Source organism: Hemiscyllium ocellatum, chromosome 1 (assembly GCF_020745735.1).
Source record: "Hemiscyllium ocellatum isolate sHemOce1 chromosome 1, sHemOce1.pat.X.cur, whole genome shotgun sequence".
NCBI classification, from domain to species: domain Eukaryota; kingdom Metazoa; phylum Chordata; class Chondrichthyes; order Orectolobiformes; family Hemiscylliidae; genus Hemiscyllium; species Hemiscyllium ocellatum.
In genome coordinates, this window is record NC_083401.1 from 122859182 (window position 1) to 122876692 (window position 17511).

The 17511-nt window shown below is 38.3% G+C and overlaps 1 protein-coding gene across 5 annotated transcripts in view; it reads left to right on the plus strand.

The window, feature by feature from the left end:
• Positions 1-17511, plus strand: part of LOC132819835 (prominin-1-A-like) — a 287338-nt gene that overhangs the window by 268391 nt on the left and 1436 nt on the right. The window contains exons 24-25 of one of the 5 annotated variants that reach the window (XR_009645127.1): positions 6865-6954; positions 14253-14297. The exons of 3 other annotated variants lie outside the window; for them this stretch is intronic. Coding sequence is in view for 1 of the 2 variants with exons in the window: in XM_060831718.1 (XP_060687701.1) it covers positions 14253-14274 (22 nt within the window). In the remaining variant the exon portion in view is untranslated. The remainder of the gene's footprint in view (positions 1-6864; positions 6955-14252; positions 14298-17511) is intronic. One more of the 5 variants, XM_060831718.1, reaches the window with a different exon arrangement.

Below are 17511 nucleotides of genomic sequence, written 5' to 3' on the forward strand. Positions count from 1 at the left end.
ACCTTATTCCCTTCTTGAAGGAGTTGGGCTATATCAGGGCTGTCTTGATGTACTGCCTCGACTTGTCTGGAAATTAGCCTAACCATCTCACCCAAGACCTTCATATATTGTGACATGTCCTGATTCATTATTTCCCAATTTACTTCCCACCGAAGTCCTGGGACCAGGCATGGATCGGCCAGTCAGTATCTCATGCGGTGATAAGAATGTATCACCATTCTTTTCTTGTCTCATAGACATCAGTGCCAGGGGTATTGCCTGGACCCATGTCAGGGTAGTCCCTGCTAAGACTTTTGAAATTTTTTCTTTTAGTGTACGGTTAGCCCTCTCTACTAGGCCCTGACTCTCAGGGTGATAGACACTCCCATATCGGTGGAGTATCCCCAGAGTAGCTTCCACTCTGGTGAGGTGCTTATTCTTGAAATGTGTCCCATTATCTGTGCATATTTTAAGTGGCACCCCAAAACGGGGAATTAAGTCCTTTGTGAGCCAGTCGGCTACTACCTCTCCATCCTCTTTTTTAGTAGGAGTAGCTTCCACCCATCTAGAAAACCTATCTACCACTACTAAAATATATCTATAGTGATCTGGAGTTCGCCATTTAGCTCCCATATCTGTGAAATCCATGCAAATTTCGTGCCATGGTCCTGTCGGGGTCGGGAATCGCAACATAGGATGTGGGAGTAATTTGCAGGTGTTGTGTTCATTACACACCCTACATTCTGCCCTTAAGTTTTCTATCTGTTCCCGCATTCGAGGCGCCCACCGATGTTTACAAATGGTCTTTAAAACTTTGCTCACTCCTATGTGAGTTGGCCCATGAATTTCTGAGAAAAGTGTTGGTAATAAAGCTCTGGGAGCCACTATTTCTCCTCTTACAGACCGCCAGAGTGGCTGCCGAACCCCATTTACTTCCAAATATTGTCGAACTGCACCTTTGTTCTCCCATTCCCTGACCTCAGCACTACTTGCCCGTTCTTGCATTTCAATTAGGTGTCTGAAAGCATCGTTCCGACATGCTTCACCAGAGGCACCTCTGATGACTTCCCCCATCTCTGCTTCTCGTGGTGTCCTAGGTGAGATTGCGGGGTCATTATACTGGGTGTTCTTCCCTGATCTTAGATAGACCATCTGCACCGCTGACTTAGCCACCATGTGGCTAAGGACAAGTATGTTGTGTAGCCTGGTATTTAAGTGTAGGAGTATACAGTTGTATTTGCAAGCATGTGTCAGCTGTGCCCCCTTGTGAGAAATTATGGTTGTATGGCTGATGTGCCATGACTTTGACAGTGCAGAGTGACTTCAAATTGCTGATGCTTGACCAAGTGCATGGCTACAGTTCCAAGGTAGCATGAGCACCAGGGATCGTGGATATTGCAGCATTGGTGAGTACCTCTAGCTCCAACAATTGAGAAGATCAAGCCAATATTGGACGTGACAAATGCCAGAGGAGCATGGTGTGTGGTTAATGAGGGGAGTTTGGGACAATAGTGCAAGTAAACTCTCTAAGCTTTGTGGAGAGAAACTCTTCATGATATTCTATAAAAATGACACTTTAACAAAAGTAAGATAAGATTCAGCACAATTAATCATTAATAGACCCTTTAAACTGCCAGTCAAATAAACATTCATTGTGTTTCTAAACATATAGTTCTTAGGACCAAAAGAATGAAAGGACGGGGGAGCAAATGTTAACAGGGTGCAGTGTTGGGTGATCAGCCATGATCATAATAAATGATGATGAGCAGGGTCGAAGGACAAAATGGCCTGCTATTGCTCATATATTCAATGTTTCTATGACACAATAATAGCCCTAGGAGAAATGTTAACAAAGAGCTCATTGGAACTGTCTGACCAGATGCTACTGGATTTTTTCTAATTTATGTCTGTCAATCAAAAGTCTAGCTGGGTTTTTAAAATTCATGTTTTAAAACTTCTTTAAAGTTTAACAACTGAGACATTTTAAAAAAAAACCTCAAGATCATAACCGTAATGTAGACATTATATGCCCTTCAAGAGCATTTGGATTTGCTGCATCAATTTATGACTCCCATGCTGTTGGTTAAGGTTTTTGCAACAGCCAAAATGTGCTAAAGGTGCTCAGACCCTCATTCTGCCTGTCTTTAATCCTTGCACTGCATTAATGCATACACCCAGTAGCTGGACCGTTCTAGACATCTGACAATGATTGAGTCCTCTATTCTTTCTTTCGCTTGTTCCAGTAAGGATGTTAGAATTGTAGAAAAGTTTTGTCAAGTCAACAGATATCTCCATCTCTAAAACTTAACCATTGAACAGTCTATACAATACTTGTGAACAAAATTCATAACTTAATTGTTTGTACTAAACCAAATTGACTTTTGTCAATCTTCTACACGGTATGTTGAAGTCCATGATATAGGTCTTTCTATGGAAACACCAGCTATTTTGTGAATCCATTTTTGGCATTTATCAGTAATCTTTCTTGTATATTCCATTGAATAGCTGTATTAAACGGTCCAAACCTCTTCACTATACAACTTATAGGCATTGATCTCACAAAACACTTTAATTATATTATCACTTCATTTAGCAAATTACTTTATTTTCTTTTAGTAGGGATGTAACACATATACACTTTATACTGCCACTGATTTTACAGTTCAGACTCCAAGAATATCTGACAATCTGTATATACTATCTGCTATTTTTCACATTTGGCACTTAGCTTATAATTTTCTTTTTGAAACATTTTTACTTCCAACCTGCAGCTTCAGATAGTATTGCTTAGTAACCACATTATTCCAATGGGCTCATTAGTAAAGGGTAGAATTGGAAACAAACCTTAACTAGAAACTAGGAGCAGGGGTAGTTCAGCCCTTTTAAGCCTGCTGTGCCCTTCAGAGTGATCATGGCTGATTCTCTAGCTTAATGCTATTGTCCTGTTTTCTCTCAGCCCCCTTGATGTCTTTAGTATATAAAAAGTTATCACTCTCTTGAAAATACTCAGTGACTCCATGTTCTTCTGTGGTGAAAAATTCCATAGAATCTCGACATTTTGACTGAAATTTTTTTTTCTCACCTCAAACCTAACTATCAGTTCTACCCCATATCCTGAGACTGACCCCTGGTTCTAGACTCCCCAACCAGGGAAAACATCTTCCCTGCACCTAGTCTTTTCAGCCCTATTGTGAATTTTGTTTCAATTAAATCCCCTCTTATCTGTCTCAACCAATCTCTCCTCATATGACAGTCCTGCCATCCCCCGAATCAGGTTAGTGAACTCTCCTTATGGCAGCAATACTCCAGGTGTGGTCTTACCAAGGCCCTATTTAACTGCAGTAAGACAGTCCTATTTCTGAACTCAAGTCCCCTTGTCATGAAGGCCATCATACCATTTCCTTCCTAGTTGCCTGCCACTGCCACCTGCCTGCTTTCATTGAATGGTGTGCAAGGACACAACAGAAATCTTTGTACATCCAAATCTCTCAAAATATCCCCATGTAAGTAATACTCTACCTTGATGTTTTACACACTTAGGTATATAAACTTCACATTCAGCCATGTTGTACTGCATATGCCATGTATTTGACCATTCTTCAGAATCAAAGTATCCATATAGTGTGAAAGCAGGCCATTCAGCCCATTGAGTCCACACCAACTGTCCAAAGAGCATCCCATCCAGATCCACACCACCTACCCTATCCTAAACCTCTAACGCTGTATTTCTCACTGCTAATCTACCTAGTCCACACATCCCTGGACATTTTGGATAGCCAATCCACCTAAGCTACACATCTTTGGACTATGGGAGGAAACTGGAGCACATGGAGGAAACCCATGCAGACAATGGGAGAATGTGCAAACTCCATACAGATAGTCACCAAGGTTGGAATCAAACCTGGGTTAACTGATGCTGTGAGGCAGCAATGCTAACCACTGAGCCACTATACCACCTCTTTGCATTGTCCTCACAACTCTCAATCCTGCCCATTTTTGTGTCATCAACAAACTTGTAAATGTTGCATTTGGTTTCCTCATCCAGGTCACTTGGAGGGTATATTTATTGTGAATAGCTGGGACCATGCACTGATCCTTGCAGTACATCACTAGTCACTGCCTGCCACCCGGAATAAGACCCATTTATTCATACTATGTTTCCTGTCTGTCAACCAGTTCTCAACCCATGCCTATATACACTGCCAATCTTGTGTGCTTTAGTTTTGCCCAATAGCCACTAATCTGAGATCTCATCAAAAGCATTCTGAAAAGTCCAAATGCACCACACACTTTTATAATATGTATTTGTAGATTTACATATTGCCAGCAAGCACCTCTTAACCCGAGGAATCATAGATTTGGTCTTCAAATTTTGGGGTTCAAGTGAATATCTAGTCAATGCCCATCACCTGCATACAATTGCTGCTTAGAGTGATTCTTGTCAGGAAATCTGTTGACCTGGTATATGATTCTAGATTAGAGTGGTGTAGGTTTTTCAGTTCCTGCAGTGGCAAGGGAAGGTGCCAGGACGGGACCCCTGGTGGTGGGGTCCCACAAGGACAAAACCCCCTGGTGCTCACCTTCCATCCTACCAACCTTCGCATAAACCAAATCATCCGCCGACATTTCCGCCACCTCCAAACGGACCCCACCACCAGGGATATATTTCCCTCCCCACCCCTTTCCACCTCCGCAAAGGCCATTCCCTCCGTGACTACCCGGTCAGGTCCACACCCCCAAAACAACCGACCTTCCCGTCCTGGCACCTTCCCCTGCCACTTCAGGAATTGCAAAATCTGCGCCCACACCTCCTCCCTCAACTCCATCCAAGGCCCAATAGGAGCCTTCCACATCCATCAAAGTTTTACCTGCACATCCACCAATATTATTTATTGTATCCGTTGCTCCCAATGCGGTCTCCTCTACATTGGGGAGACTGGACACCTCCTTGCAGAGTGCTTTGGGGAACACCTCTGGGACACCCGCACCAATCAACCACACTGCCCTGTGGCCCAACATTTCAACTCCCCCTCCCACTCAGCCGAGGACATGGAGGTCCTGGGCCTCCTTCACCGCTGCTCCCTCACCACCCGACACCTGGAGGAAGAATGCCTCATCTTCCGCCTCGGCATACTTCAACCTCAGGGCATCAATGTGGACTTCACCAGTTTCCTCATTTCCCCTTCCCCCACCTCACCCAAGTTCCAAACTTCCAGCTCAGCACTGTCCCGATGACTTGTCTTACCTGCCTATCTTCCTTTCCACCTATCCACTCCACCCTCTTCTCTGACCTATCACCTTCATCCCCACTCCCATTCACCCATTGTACTCTTTGCTATCTTACCCCACCCGCCCTCTGACCTATCACCTCCATCCCCACCCCAATTCACCTGTTGTACTCTATGCTACTTTCTCCCCACCCCCACCCTCCTCTCATTTATCTCTCCACCCTGCAGGCACTCTGCCTCTATTCCTGATGAAGGGCTTTTTGCCCGAAACGTCAATTTTCCTGCTCCTCGGATGCTGCCTGAACTGCTGTGCTTTTCCAGCACCACTCTAATCTAGAATCTGGTTTCCAGCATCGGCAGTCCTTGTTTTTACCTGGTATATGATGCTCATCTGTCATGGACCATCTTCATACATCTACTATAGTCCACCTGCAACTTTGCCTAGGTTGACCACTCTTTCTTGCTGCCCTTCACTTACCTTTTAGCAGAATACTAACATTTTCATTCCTGGATGTCACTTTTTAGTGTTCTTTTTGATCTTGCAATTTCAAATTATAGTTAAGCACAATTGATGTAAATTAACAATACACAAATATGATTAATTTTTTTCTCATCCGTACTCTTGGTGTGAAAGAGAGATGAGAATTGCTGCTATCTTTTGGATCAGTTGCACATTTCAATAGAGTGAAACAGCTTTATTCATATAATTGCTATTGCCTTATTGTTAACTGACAACGATCTACTCTTACGCATTCAAATAAAATCTAAAGTTAATTTCCTTATTCACTATGGTTCACAACAATTTCCCTATCCACCAAGCTTTAAATTGATAGAAAAAATAGCAGGATGTGTATTTGTGAATGATGCCTTTCTTTGTCCATATATTCTTAAAAGTAATTTGTAAAATGAAATGTAAAAGAAAGAATGAAACTGAAGGAAATCAAGGCTTCTGAATATGGTTCAACTGAAATGATGCAAAGTTCAGAACATGTTTTGGACTAAGTTATTTCAGTATAGTACCATAAGTTGCAAGGTGGATCAACTCTTTGAACCAATGCATGTTCACATAGCATCTCACGGACAATATCTATAAAAATTGAATTAATCATCCTCTAGATTTGTAGGATTTATATGTACTAATTTTCATTACACAGGTTATTCTATCTCTAATGTGTAAGGTGGTGATAGTTCATTTCAAAGAATGGGTGGTTGAAAGCATGTTTTGTGCCTTGTTTGAATGCGTAGTGATGCATGCTGTGTGTAAACACTGATAAACTATAATTAGTTTCTTAGTATATGCATATGTGTATGCTAAAGTTATTTTCATGAGATTTGTAGTGTTGCAAATTTTACTTCAGTTTAGTAATATGTAAATATTTTGAATGGACATTCAAAGGCAAACAAATGTTCTTTTAAATACAATGTTATGTTTGAGAACTAAAGCATTGTTTATTTCTCAAAAAATACTTGAAAGTAAATTTTTCATTTTATAAAATATTGTGGTTTCTATTTGAATGAAAGGTGTTTGTTTTAAAGTAACAGATGCATGTTTTTATTTTAAATGGCATGGTTTCAAAGCAAAGTATAACAAATAACTGTTTAACTGATGCAGTAAATATTCTGGCTTAATTGATTTTGGTTTTATTCACATCAATAGCACTCCTCCTTATGATACTTTGACCAGATTCCCCAGAGCTTCAGCTCCTCCAAAGCTCTCTGGTTGGTGAGATACTCCTGGGTTGTTAAGGTACTAGATATACTATATTTTTCTCTTTTTATTCAAAAGAAAATTATGGGATGCCATCACATAGAAAGAGAGAAAGATAGACCCACACCACCTTTACTGACCCTAACTTGCCCCAAAGCACTTCAGAATCAATTGTATGTTTTAAATGTAGTAATTCTTGTAATATAGGGATCATGACAACAAGCCTCTATAAACCACAAGGCAACTATGACCAGATAATCTGATTTTAGTGATGTTGAGTGTTATGTAAATATTAATCACAATGTTGTGGATAAATCACTATACCTGTCATACCACAGCATCATCTATGCACATTTGAGAAGGCACATGGAGCCTTATTTCATTCAAAAATAAGCACATATTTCATTCAAAAGGTGCTACCCATAACAGGAGGGTGACACCTCCAAGAGTGCAGTACTCCCTCAGTAATCCACTGGAGTGTCAGCGGAGGTCTTTGTACTCAAGTCATGGACCTTGATTCCAATTCAGTTTTGGAATCAAGAGTGTTATCCCTTGAACCACAATTATTTTGAAAATTGGAATATTATTTCATTGAATGATATAAGCAACAAAACTACTTATTAAAACTCTCTTAATCTGATGAATTGTAGCTCTTCAGTTATAGAAACAGATTGTACAATACCTTCAGATTGTTCCACCAGCCAATGAGATCACAATTCATCTCTGCCTGAACCCTATTTACTTAGTTTTGTTCCATATGCAATAATAATTTACCAAATAGAAATCAACGACACAGCATCCATAGCCTTCTGGGGGAAAGTTTCCATTACCAACTCTGAAAACGTACACCCTCATTTTACATTTGAATGATATGTTGTTTTGAAATCCCTCACCAGGGGAAATAGCTATCCTGTCATTTTTACACCAAATCCTGTAATAATTTTAAACACCTCAGTGAAATTACCACACAACCTTATGAACCAATGAAGGAGAATCTTTGATCAAAGTTTGACAAATGGAATTTAATATGGGGAAATGTGAGGTTGTTCACTTTGGCAGGAAGCATAGAAAGGTAGGAACATGGGAGCAGAAATCGGCCATTCAGTCCCTCAAGCCTGTGCCACCATTCAGTGTGATCATGGGTGACCACTTCAATGCCTTTCTCTCAAACATTCCATATCTCTTTGCGTTATTGATATTTAGAGTTCTGTACATCACTTCATTAAGCATACTCAATGACTGAGTTTCCACAGCTTTCTGGAATAGCGACTTCTGAAGATTCACAATCCTCTGAGTGAAAGAAATTCTCTTGATCTCAGTTGCAAATGGTTTTCCCCTTATTTTGAAATATTTCTCCTGGTTCTAGATTCCCAACCAGGGAAAACATGTTATCTACATCCATCTTTTTTTTTCCTCGAATATTTTCAAGTTTTTATAATATCATCTTGCATTCTTTGAAACTCTAGAGTGTGTCACTTGATTCTTCGAACCTACCCTGCCATTCAATAAGATCACGGTTGATCTGATTTTAACCCCAATTCTACACTCCTGCATGTCCTCATCTTTCATACTTTTGCTAATCAAGAATCTATCTGCCTCTTCCATAAGAAATGTTTAAAGACGCTGCATTCACTATTTTTTGAGAAAGGGAATTCCAAAGACGTGTAAATCACAGAGAAAAAACATGTTAATTCATGTGTCTTAAATGGGTGACCCTATGTTTTTAAACTATGAACTTTGGTTCAATTCTCCCATGAGAGTAAACATCCTTTTCACATCTACCTGATCAAGTCCTGTCAAAATTTTATATATTTCAGTTACGTCACCTTTGATTTATTTGAACTCTAAATTATACAAGCCTAGCTTATCAAACTTTTTTCTTATCAGGCAAAATGCTTATTCCAGGTATAGATCTAGTAAGTCTTCACTGAAATGCTCCTAATGTATTAACATCTTTCTGTAAGTACAGTGACCAGTATCCTACACAGTACTCCAGATGTGGTCTCACCAATGCCGTCTATAACTGATGCATTACCTCTCTACTCTTGCATTTGATTCCACTTGCAATAAAATATAATGTTCCATTAGCATTCATTACAGTTGGTCAGTAATATGACATTCAGGATTTCCTGCAGACCACTTTGGGAGGTATGGATGTTTGTTGGGCAGATGATGGTAAAGGGGAATTGGGGCAGAGAGAAGGAAGAGTTTCTTGTGTTATTCAAAGTTCCCTAAAGGTTTAAAATAAAACTTGTATTACTTTAAACAAATTTGAAGTAGAACATTTTATCTTAAAGTAGTTCATCACCTTTGCAAATGTCATTCTTATTATTTAAGGCAGGAGCAATGGAAAAGTCAGTCACTGCATGTTAAATGTCAGTTGTGAGGGGTATTACTGAAATCTACTAAATCCCTCAAAAGTGGTCTGACAAAGCTCTGCCTGCTTAAAATGTACAATTCTTCTTCAATTAGTTTCTTAAAAGTTGTTCCAAACTTCACGCAGAACCTACACATTTCTGAGGAACCATAATCTCCTATTTTGTTTTAGGGACAGCAAAGCCCATAATTGCTTTAACTTTAGCTTTTCTGGGCAACTTTATCATGCTTAAATAACATGTCTCAAATAGGTGACTTTGGGAGGTATGGATTCTGATAATTTACCTTCAAATCAACTTTTTTAGATAATATAGTTGCATAATCTTGGTTTATGAACCTTTGTAAGGTAACTGGTACATCAGTCATTCCAAATGACATAATCTTACATTGCAAAGGCCATCTAGGATTATGTAAGCAGACTTTACTTTAGGTAGAACTTGCTTGTAACTTTTTTAAGCAATTGATTTGCTTCAACATGCTAATTTTCAATCCTTACCAGTCCTCAAATCACGGAATTGGATTAGAGTCAATTTTGTTACAGCACTACCTTCTCTAATCGAGCTAGAATCTTAGTGATTAATCAGATCTTGATATCATAATCAGGTCACCATTTTCCCTCTTTACCACCAGAATACATATTTTAGTTGACCAGCCTCTTTGTCATAATATTGTTTCAATAGATTTGTATGGCACATTCATTAATGTTTCCTTCTGTCTGGGCATCATTTGCATGATTTATCTCATTTACTTTCTAACCATAATATACAAAATAAAGTCTAATAAACATAGCTTTCAGTAATTCACTTGATCAGAGCTAATAGTTTACACGCAGGTTTTACAGTTTGGGTTGCAGCTTTCTTATCTGCTCAGTTTTTTTATTGCTTTTGGCAAACCTTGACATTCTGATGTTCCTGTACATGTTGTTCACATACTTCTTTGAAACTTGAACAAATAGTGTAAGGGACTTGTTCTTGGGCTATAGTGTTATCTTTAATGAATTTGGGTGTCCCAAAGAGATATCCAAAGAGATTGAAACCAGTTGACTTGTTAGGTGCATCTCTAATGGCAAGCAGTAAAAATGAAATAGATTGAGATATGCAAGCCAATAAACTCTAATCATTGTTTCTAAAGTTGGATGTATCCTGAGACTGAGAGTGGCATGTGCATGATTTAAACTACTTTCATCCTAAACTACACATTGACTCCTACAATATTTGTGATGCGAAACATAATCTCTGTTAAGGTTAAGCTCTCTTGATATCCCAGAGTTGGTGAAAAACTGAATTAATCTTTTGATTGCTAGCTTTTTTTTTCATAAAGGCTTGCCTTTGGAAATTGGATAGACAAATTCAGAATGATTGAAAGATATTGATGCCCCTGTTTAGGTTTGTGTAGCGATCCCACACAAGCTGCTCGAACCATACCACAAGCTGATCATCAAAACTAGGTAATGGAACCAATTGAGTTGGTTTAACTGATGAATCAAGGTGTGTCATCTGTCTTGTAGACTTCAACCATATTTCCAAATAAGCCTGACCAATAAAAGTACTTCACTATTTTAACCTGACTCTTCTATGTTCCCAAGTGACCATTTAGTCATGGCCAATGACCATCAAGATCTCGTGAGCAATTTTTAAAATATCCCTGCAGGAAGCTCCGAGAGGAATAATAACTTGATTGACAGATGTCCACTGATCATTGGCTTGACTCTGAGAAAGTTTTCACTTTCTCCTCTGTCCTTTTTTTTCAGATAACTTTCAGGGACCCTTTCTGATTCCTTTTTCAAAATATGCTATCTGAGGTTAGCTCCACAAACCAGGATATGCCACCTGGGCTTCAATCAAAGAAGTTCAGATAACTAACTCAGCTTCACTATTTTCAAGAATTTTACTTTCTTTCAAATTCCTAAAGAAAGTCCCATATAATCCATCATCTCAATTAATTCTATTTCATTCGATCTACTTTTTTGAGGTTGGATTGCAATTATTCCACAGATTAGATTAGATTCCCTACAGTGTGGAAACAAGGCCTTCAGCCCAACAAGTCCACACTGACCTTCCGAAGAGCAACCCACCTCCCTCTTGACTAATGCACCTAACACTATGGGCAATTTAACATGGCTAATTCACCTAGCCTGCACATCTTTGTGACTGTGAGAGGAAACCGGAACACCCGGAGGAAACCCATACAGACACAGGGAGAATGTGCAATGTACTATTTCCTTATTAATCAAACCACCTCTCAAATAATATTTCTATGTCCCTGGCAAATTTTGAGTGGCATGATCAATGGCGAAACAGTTGACAAAACCCTGTAAAAATGGAATACAAAATCTTATTTTCCCCATAAGGTTTTAACAGAGCATTCTGAACTTCACTATTAACTAAAGTCATCTCATTTTGCTGCTGCTCCCAATTCTCCTCACCTTCCCTGAAAATCTAGATGTTGCTAATTCTTGGCTGAAAGTCAGAGTGGCAAAAGCTTGCTTCTCTGGGTCTCCAGTCACCTTTCTCTTCAGGACAATGCCCCTACATGCTTCATGAGTTATAATCCACAAGCTTTGGTAAAGTTTGGTGTGCAATAGCAGAGATAGAGTAAATGGTGAGCATGAGATGGTGGAGAAGATGTTGACACCTACCTTTGTGGAAAGCAAAAGATCATTAAACTTCTCCCTGCACTGCTTTGAAGAAACATTATCTGAATTCTTACTTGCTTTAACATTCTTTTTCTGTATCTCCTTTGCTACCCTCTTTCTCTGGAGTTCAAGCTCAGGCCTTCACATTTCTTCTTCTTTTTCACATTCCTTTGTAAATGCAACCTTTTGAAGGAATTAACTCCAGCTTGGAGCCTGTTCCACGTTTACAGTATTCTAATGAGGATTAAAAAAAAACAAACAGCATGTAATGTTAACATCAATTATATTTTGAAGACCTTGAATATGACTTCCTTTATAAACCTTCTCCAATAAAAAATAATTTAAGTATATCTCATCACTTAAAGACTTTCTCTTTGCGTATGAAACTTTGTAGTATTTCTCATAAAAATTAAAAATAGATATCATTTGCTGGCTTACCTTACTTAATGGAAGTCTGATTAACCTTTAAAGATTATTTCTCATGAACTCGGGACATTACGATTTCTTTGCAGCCACTTTTCAAACATACTTTTTATTGTATTATTAAGCAACTTATTTATTGTGGTAAGCTCCATAAACACTCGTTCTCCAGTGATTGTGGTTCGAAAAACGATTGTCACAATACCAGAAATGACACCTTTGCCTTTCTTTGAAATAATGCAGTAGGATCTTTTTTAGCTAACTGAGAACAGACATGTCTGAGTTTATCCAGCCCCTCTGTCAGTACTCCCATAGTACTACACCGGAGTGTATGCTAAAGTCTGTAAAGTGAGTCTTCAACTTAGAGGTAAGAGTACTTCCAACTGAATCACAATTACCAATATCAAATTTCTAATCTTACTGTCTCCTTCAGAAATTCCCAATAGATTTTAATCACAATATAATGGAAAAGCATACCATTTCTTCCATATTGCTTAAGTAAAATTAAATGCATTTCACCTCTGGAAGATGAATCTAATTTCTCATTTTAATATTGCTCATTTGAACATTCAGTTACAACAAATAAGATAAAAATATAAAATAACTGATAATCAGTTGTTAGTAGTGGTTATTAGACACTAAAACATCATTTTTAAAAATAAAGTTATTTCAATATTCATTCTCCTCTGAAGACTATTTGCAGTTCCATGAGCAGCAATAAGTATTTTATTAATTGTTTGAGAGATTCTGGATATATTTTATTTCATTAAAGCGTTGCAATTTATGAAGAACTATCATTTGGAAGGTACATACTTTTTATCAGGTTTCACCACAGCTCTTTTATCTTTTCTTCCACACCACAACCCAAGACCGCAGTCACTGTGGTCAACAGGGCTGTTCTACATAGTTGACTGAGCTGGTTCACATTAACCAAAAAAATGAATGTTACAGTTTAGGTTAAAATCTGGCATGAGAGAATCGATAAGTGAAAGGCAAGGTCCTACAAAAAAGATTGTTTAGTTATTGATGTAAAATGAGTATTGACACAGCTCTCATTGAAAAGTGGATGGAGTATCATTGAAAGGGGTCTGTGATGCCAATGGAGTCACAGTTTTCCTATAAAGATTTCTGATGTCTAGACCTGTTATTGAATGAGGTAGACTGAATAAATGTTGATCTTTCTATGTGATATTGCCAAGATACTGAATTTGATCTCATATTGGCTCCGTACGCTGTATCAACAATGTTAGTAATAATTTATAAGTTGTGCTTAGTATTTTATTTAATGCCTTTGTACCAATAACATATATCACACCAGCTCAAAGAAAATATGTAACCAGTCATAAAGTGCTGCAAAAGAAAGTTGAATTTCATAATTTATAATTACTTGTGCAGGGCCAAAGGGCCGTTCCTCTACTGCACTATTCTTTGCAGTATGAATAATTTATTGCTTTTTTCATTTTGAAATGCACAGCCAGCAGTTGCCTGAGACAGATATTCCTAAAAAGCCTGACAAGATTCCCTTATCCCATATGAAGAATCAGTCTCTATTTCTTACCCAGTAGTGTTCACCCTTGCTGTATGCCTTATCACCTTTTAGATTTCAGAACTGTGAAATGTTTGTGCTTTGTAAAGCTATGCAGTTTGTTGTATTCAAATTTTTTAGTACAAATGTTGAACAAAGTTATTTTAATATCTTATATTGTACAACTGCTATTGCTTATAAATGTGTAATACTAATGAAATATTAACGTAAATGTTAGAACTGAATAGAATAGGCCACATTGAAAGAAATTCCTCACAATACTGAGCAAATACCATTTCTTATCTTTAAGATTAAATGGTATACCTATAATGTTGAAATTGTGTCAATGCTAACATTTTTCATTTTTGTCTAAAATTGTAGCAGTATAGTGGAATACTGGTAGATGCATTGGGCAGCTTCTTGAAGGTAGGCTTCTTAACAGTGTTTTTAAAAATCATTTTGATATTTACAGAATCAAACTGCTGGTTTCTTCACAATGTTTGGATTCAATTTCTTTATCTGCAAGCATCAGTGATTTCAGTCCCTGAGCATTTCTGCAAGAATTCCTTAAAACAAGAAGCTAGGAACTCTGTGGCAAGAAAATGATCTCCTGTCCACCATCTTTAAGGCACAAGTCAAAAGTGTTCTTGAAACCTCCCCACTTGTCTGGATGAATGCAGGTCTGATGACACTGAATAAGCCTGACACCATCCAAGAATAAAAAGTCCACTTGATTTGACAACTCCTTTCCAAACATTAACTCACTCCAGGAATAGGCCATTCAGCCCCTTGAGCCTGTCATTTGGCAATAGTGTGTACTCTCTACAAAATCCATTGCAGAAACTCACTGAGGCTCCTGCAAAAGCATCTCTCAAATCCAGAATCTCTACCAAAAAGGCCAAGAGCAGCAGATGTACTGGAACACATCATCTGTAAGCTCCCCTGCACATTATATACCATCCTAACTTGGGATTATGTTGCTCTTCCTTCACTATTGTTAGGTAAAAATCTTGGGAATTCTATTTCTAACAACAATAAGGTGTTCTTACAACCTGAGGACTGAAGCAGTTCAAGAAAGCAATGTACCACCACATGTGCAGTGAGATGGTCAATAAATACTGACCTATTTTTCTTGATCTTTTATCCTGCACCTAGGCTGAGAGGCTTTTTAGGAATATCCCTTATCCCTTATCCTTATTCTTTTGCTTCAGTTTATGTTTTAAACTGTGAAAACTACTATTTCAAACTTATAATGAAGACATTTGAAAGAAAACAAATCTATACTTACAGCTTTCATAGAATAGAATCATAGAATCCCTTCGGAGTGGAAACAGGCCCTTTGGCCCAACACCAACCGTGGGTCACCCAAGATGCAAATTCATTCTGTCAAATTATTTTTGTAAAAGAAGAAAAAGCTCCCTGAATAAAATATGTTTATTTTTGTTTCAATCTTTCCAGATTAGTTTTGTTTCAAATATTGTTTCATTTTAATAATGTTGCTTACAGTTTTTCATCTTTAGGCGATTGACACAACCATATTGGTATTGGTGTACTTCAGTATAATTCTTCATTCACCAAATGCTTAAATGAATCAACTGAATTGAATATTTTTTAAGCTAATAAAACCTTATAAAATATTTGAAGCTATTTAGTAAAATATTTAGATGTATATTTGGGGCATTAAGGTTCCACGTGAGTAACTTTGAATCTTCTAACCCCATCATTATGTCCTTTTTTTAATAAGTTGTCACATCAAAGTTATTGTAGAAAATAAAATAATTCATGGTGTAGGGGATAATATTTTAGTATAGATAGATGACAGGAAACAGAGAATAGGCATGAATGGGTCATTTTCTGATTGGTAAGATGTACTGAGTAGTGTGCTGGCACCTCAAATATTATCAATTTATAAAATGACTTGGATAAAGGGGCCAAAAGGGTATGGTTGCTAAATTTGCTGATGTCTCAAAGATAGGTAGAAAGTAAGTTATGAAGAAGACGAAAGCAGATTATGTAGAATGTGGATAGTTTAAGTGAGTGGCAAAAATCTGGCACATGTGTATAGTGTGGGAAAACGAGAAATTGTTCATTTTGACAAAGAATAAAAAAAATGTATGTTATCTAAATGGTAATAGAATACAGAGCTCTGAGCTACAGAGGGATCTGGGTGTACCAATGCACGAGTCATACAGGTCTGCAGATAACCATAAGATCTTAGGTATAGGAGCAGAATTAGGCCATTCAGCCCATCAAGTCTGTTCCACTATTTGATCATGGCTGATATGTTTCTCAGCTCCATTCTCCTGCCTGCTTCCGGTAACCCTTGATCCCTTTGCTAACCAAGAATTTATATATTTCTATCTTAAATAACTTGGCTTCTTCATTCTTCTGCGGCAATAAAAACCATCCTCTGGCTGAAGAAATACCTCCTCATCTCAGTTTTAAAGGTTATCCCTTCAATTTGAGACTGTGACCCTGGGTATTAATCTCTCCTACTGGTGGAAACATCTACTCCACATCCACCCTATCCAGGCCTCCCAGTATTCTGTAAGCTTGAGTCAGATGCCCCTTATCCCTTATCCTTATTCATCTAAACTCCAAAGAGTACAGATCCACTGAACCACTCCTCATATGACAACTCCTTCATCCCAGGGATCATTCTTGTAAATCACCTGAGGACCCTCGCCAACACCAGTACGTACTTCCTTAGATATGGGTCACAAATGAGGTCTGACCAGTGCCTTATACTGCCTCATCTTTTCTTACTTATATTGTAGTCCTCTTGAAGTGAATGCTAACATTACATTTGCCTTCCTAATTGCCAACTGAACTGCATATTAACCTTAGTTAACCTTAAGAGAATCCTGAACTAGGACACCCAAGTCCTACAGTGCTTTAGATTTCTGAAGTCTTTCTCCATAAATCAAAAATCACATCATTTAGCTAATAATCTATACCTTTACTCTTTCTACTAAAAGTGCACACATTCCCACATTGAAATCCATCTGCCACATCTTTGCCTAATCACCTAGTCTGTACAAATCCTTCTGCAGCCTCCCGGGTTTCTCAACACTACCTGTCCCTACGCATATCTTAGTGTCATCTGCAAACTTAACAATAATGACCTCAGTTCCTTCATCCAGATCATTAATGTATAATGTGATCCCAACATTGACCCTTATGGAACTCTACAAGTCACCAGCTGCCATCCTGAAAAAAACTCCTGCCACAACACTATGGGCTTTTATCTTATTTAACAGCCTCCTGCACAGCACCTTGTCAAAGGCCTTCTGGAAATCCAAATATATCACATCCACTGGATCTGTTTTGTCTAACTTGCTCATTACCTCCTCAGAGAATATTAATAGATTTTTCGGGCATGACCTGGCGTTGATGAAACCATTTTGACTCAGGCCTATTTTACAGTGCACTTCCAAGTATCTGCAATTTTTTCCCTCGTCATGGACTCTCAAATCTAGCAGAACTGATAAAATGTGGAGCTGGAAAAGCACAGCAGGTCAGGTAGCATCAAAAGAGCAGGAGAGTTGAAATTTCAGGCAAGACCCTTCATCAATACTTTGTTGTAGAAGTATGTTTTCTCCCACTCACACCTTTCCATAACGCACTTAAATCACAATTC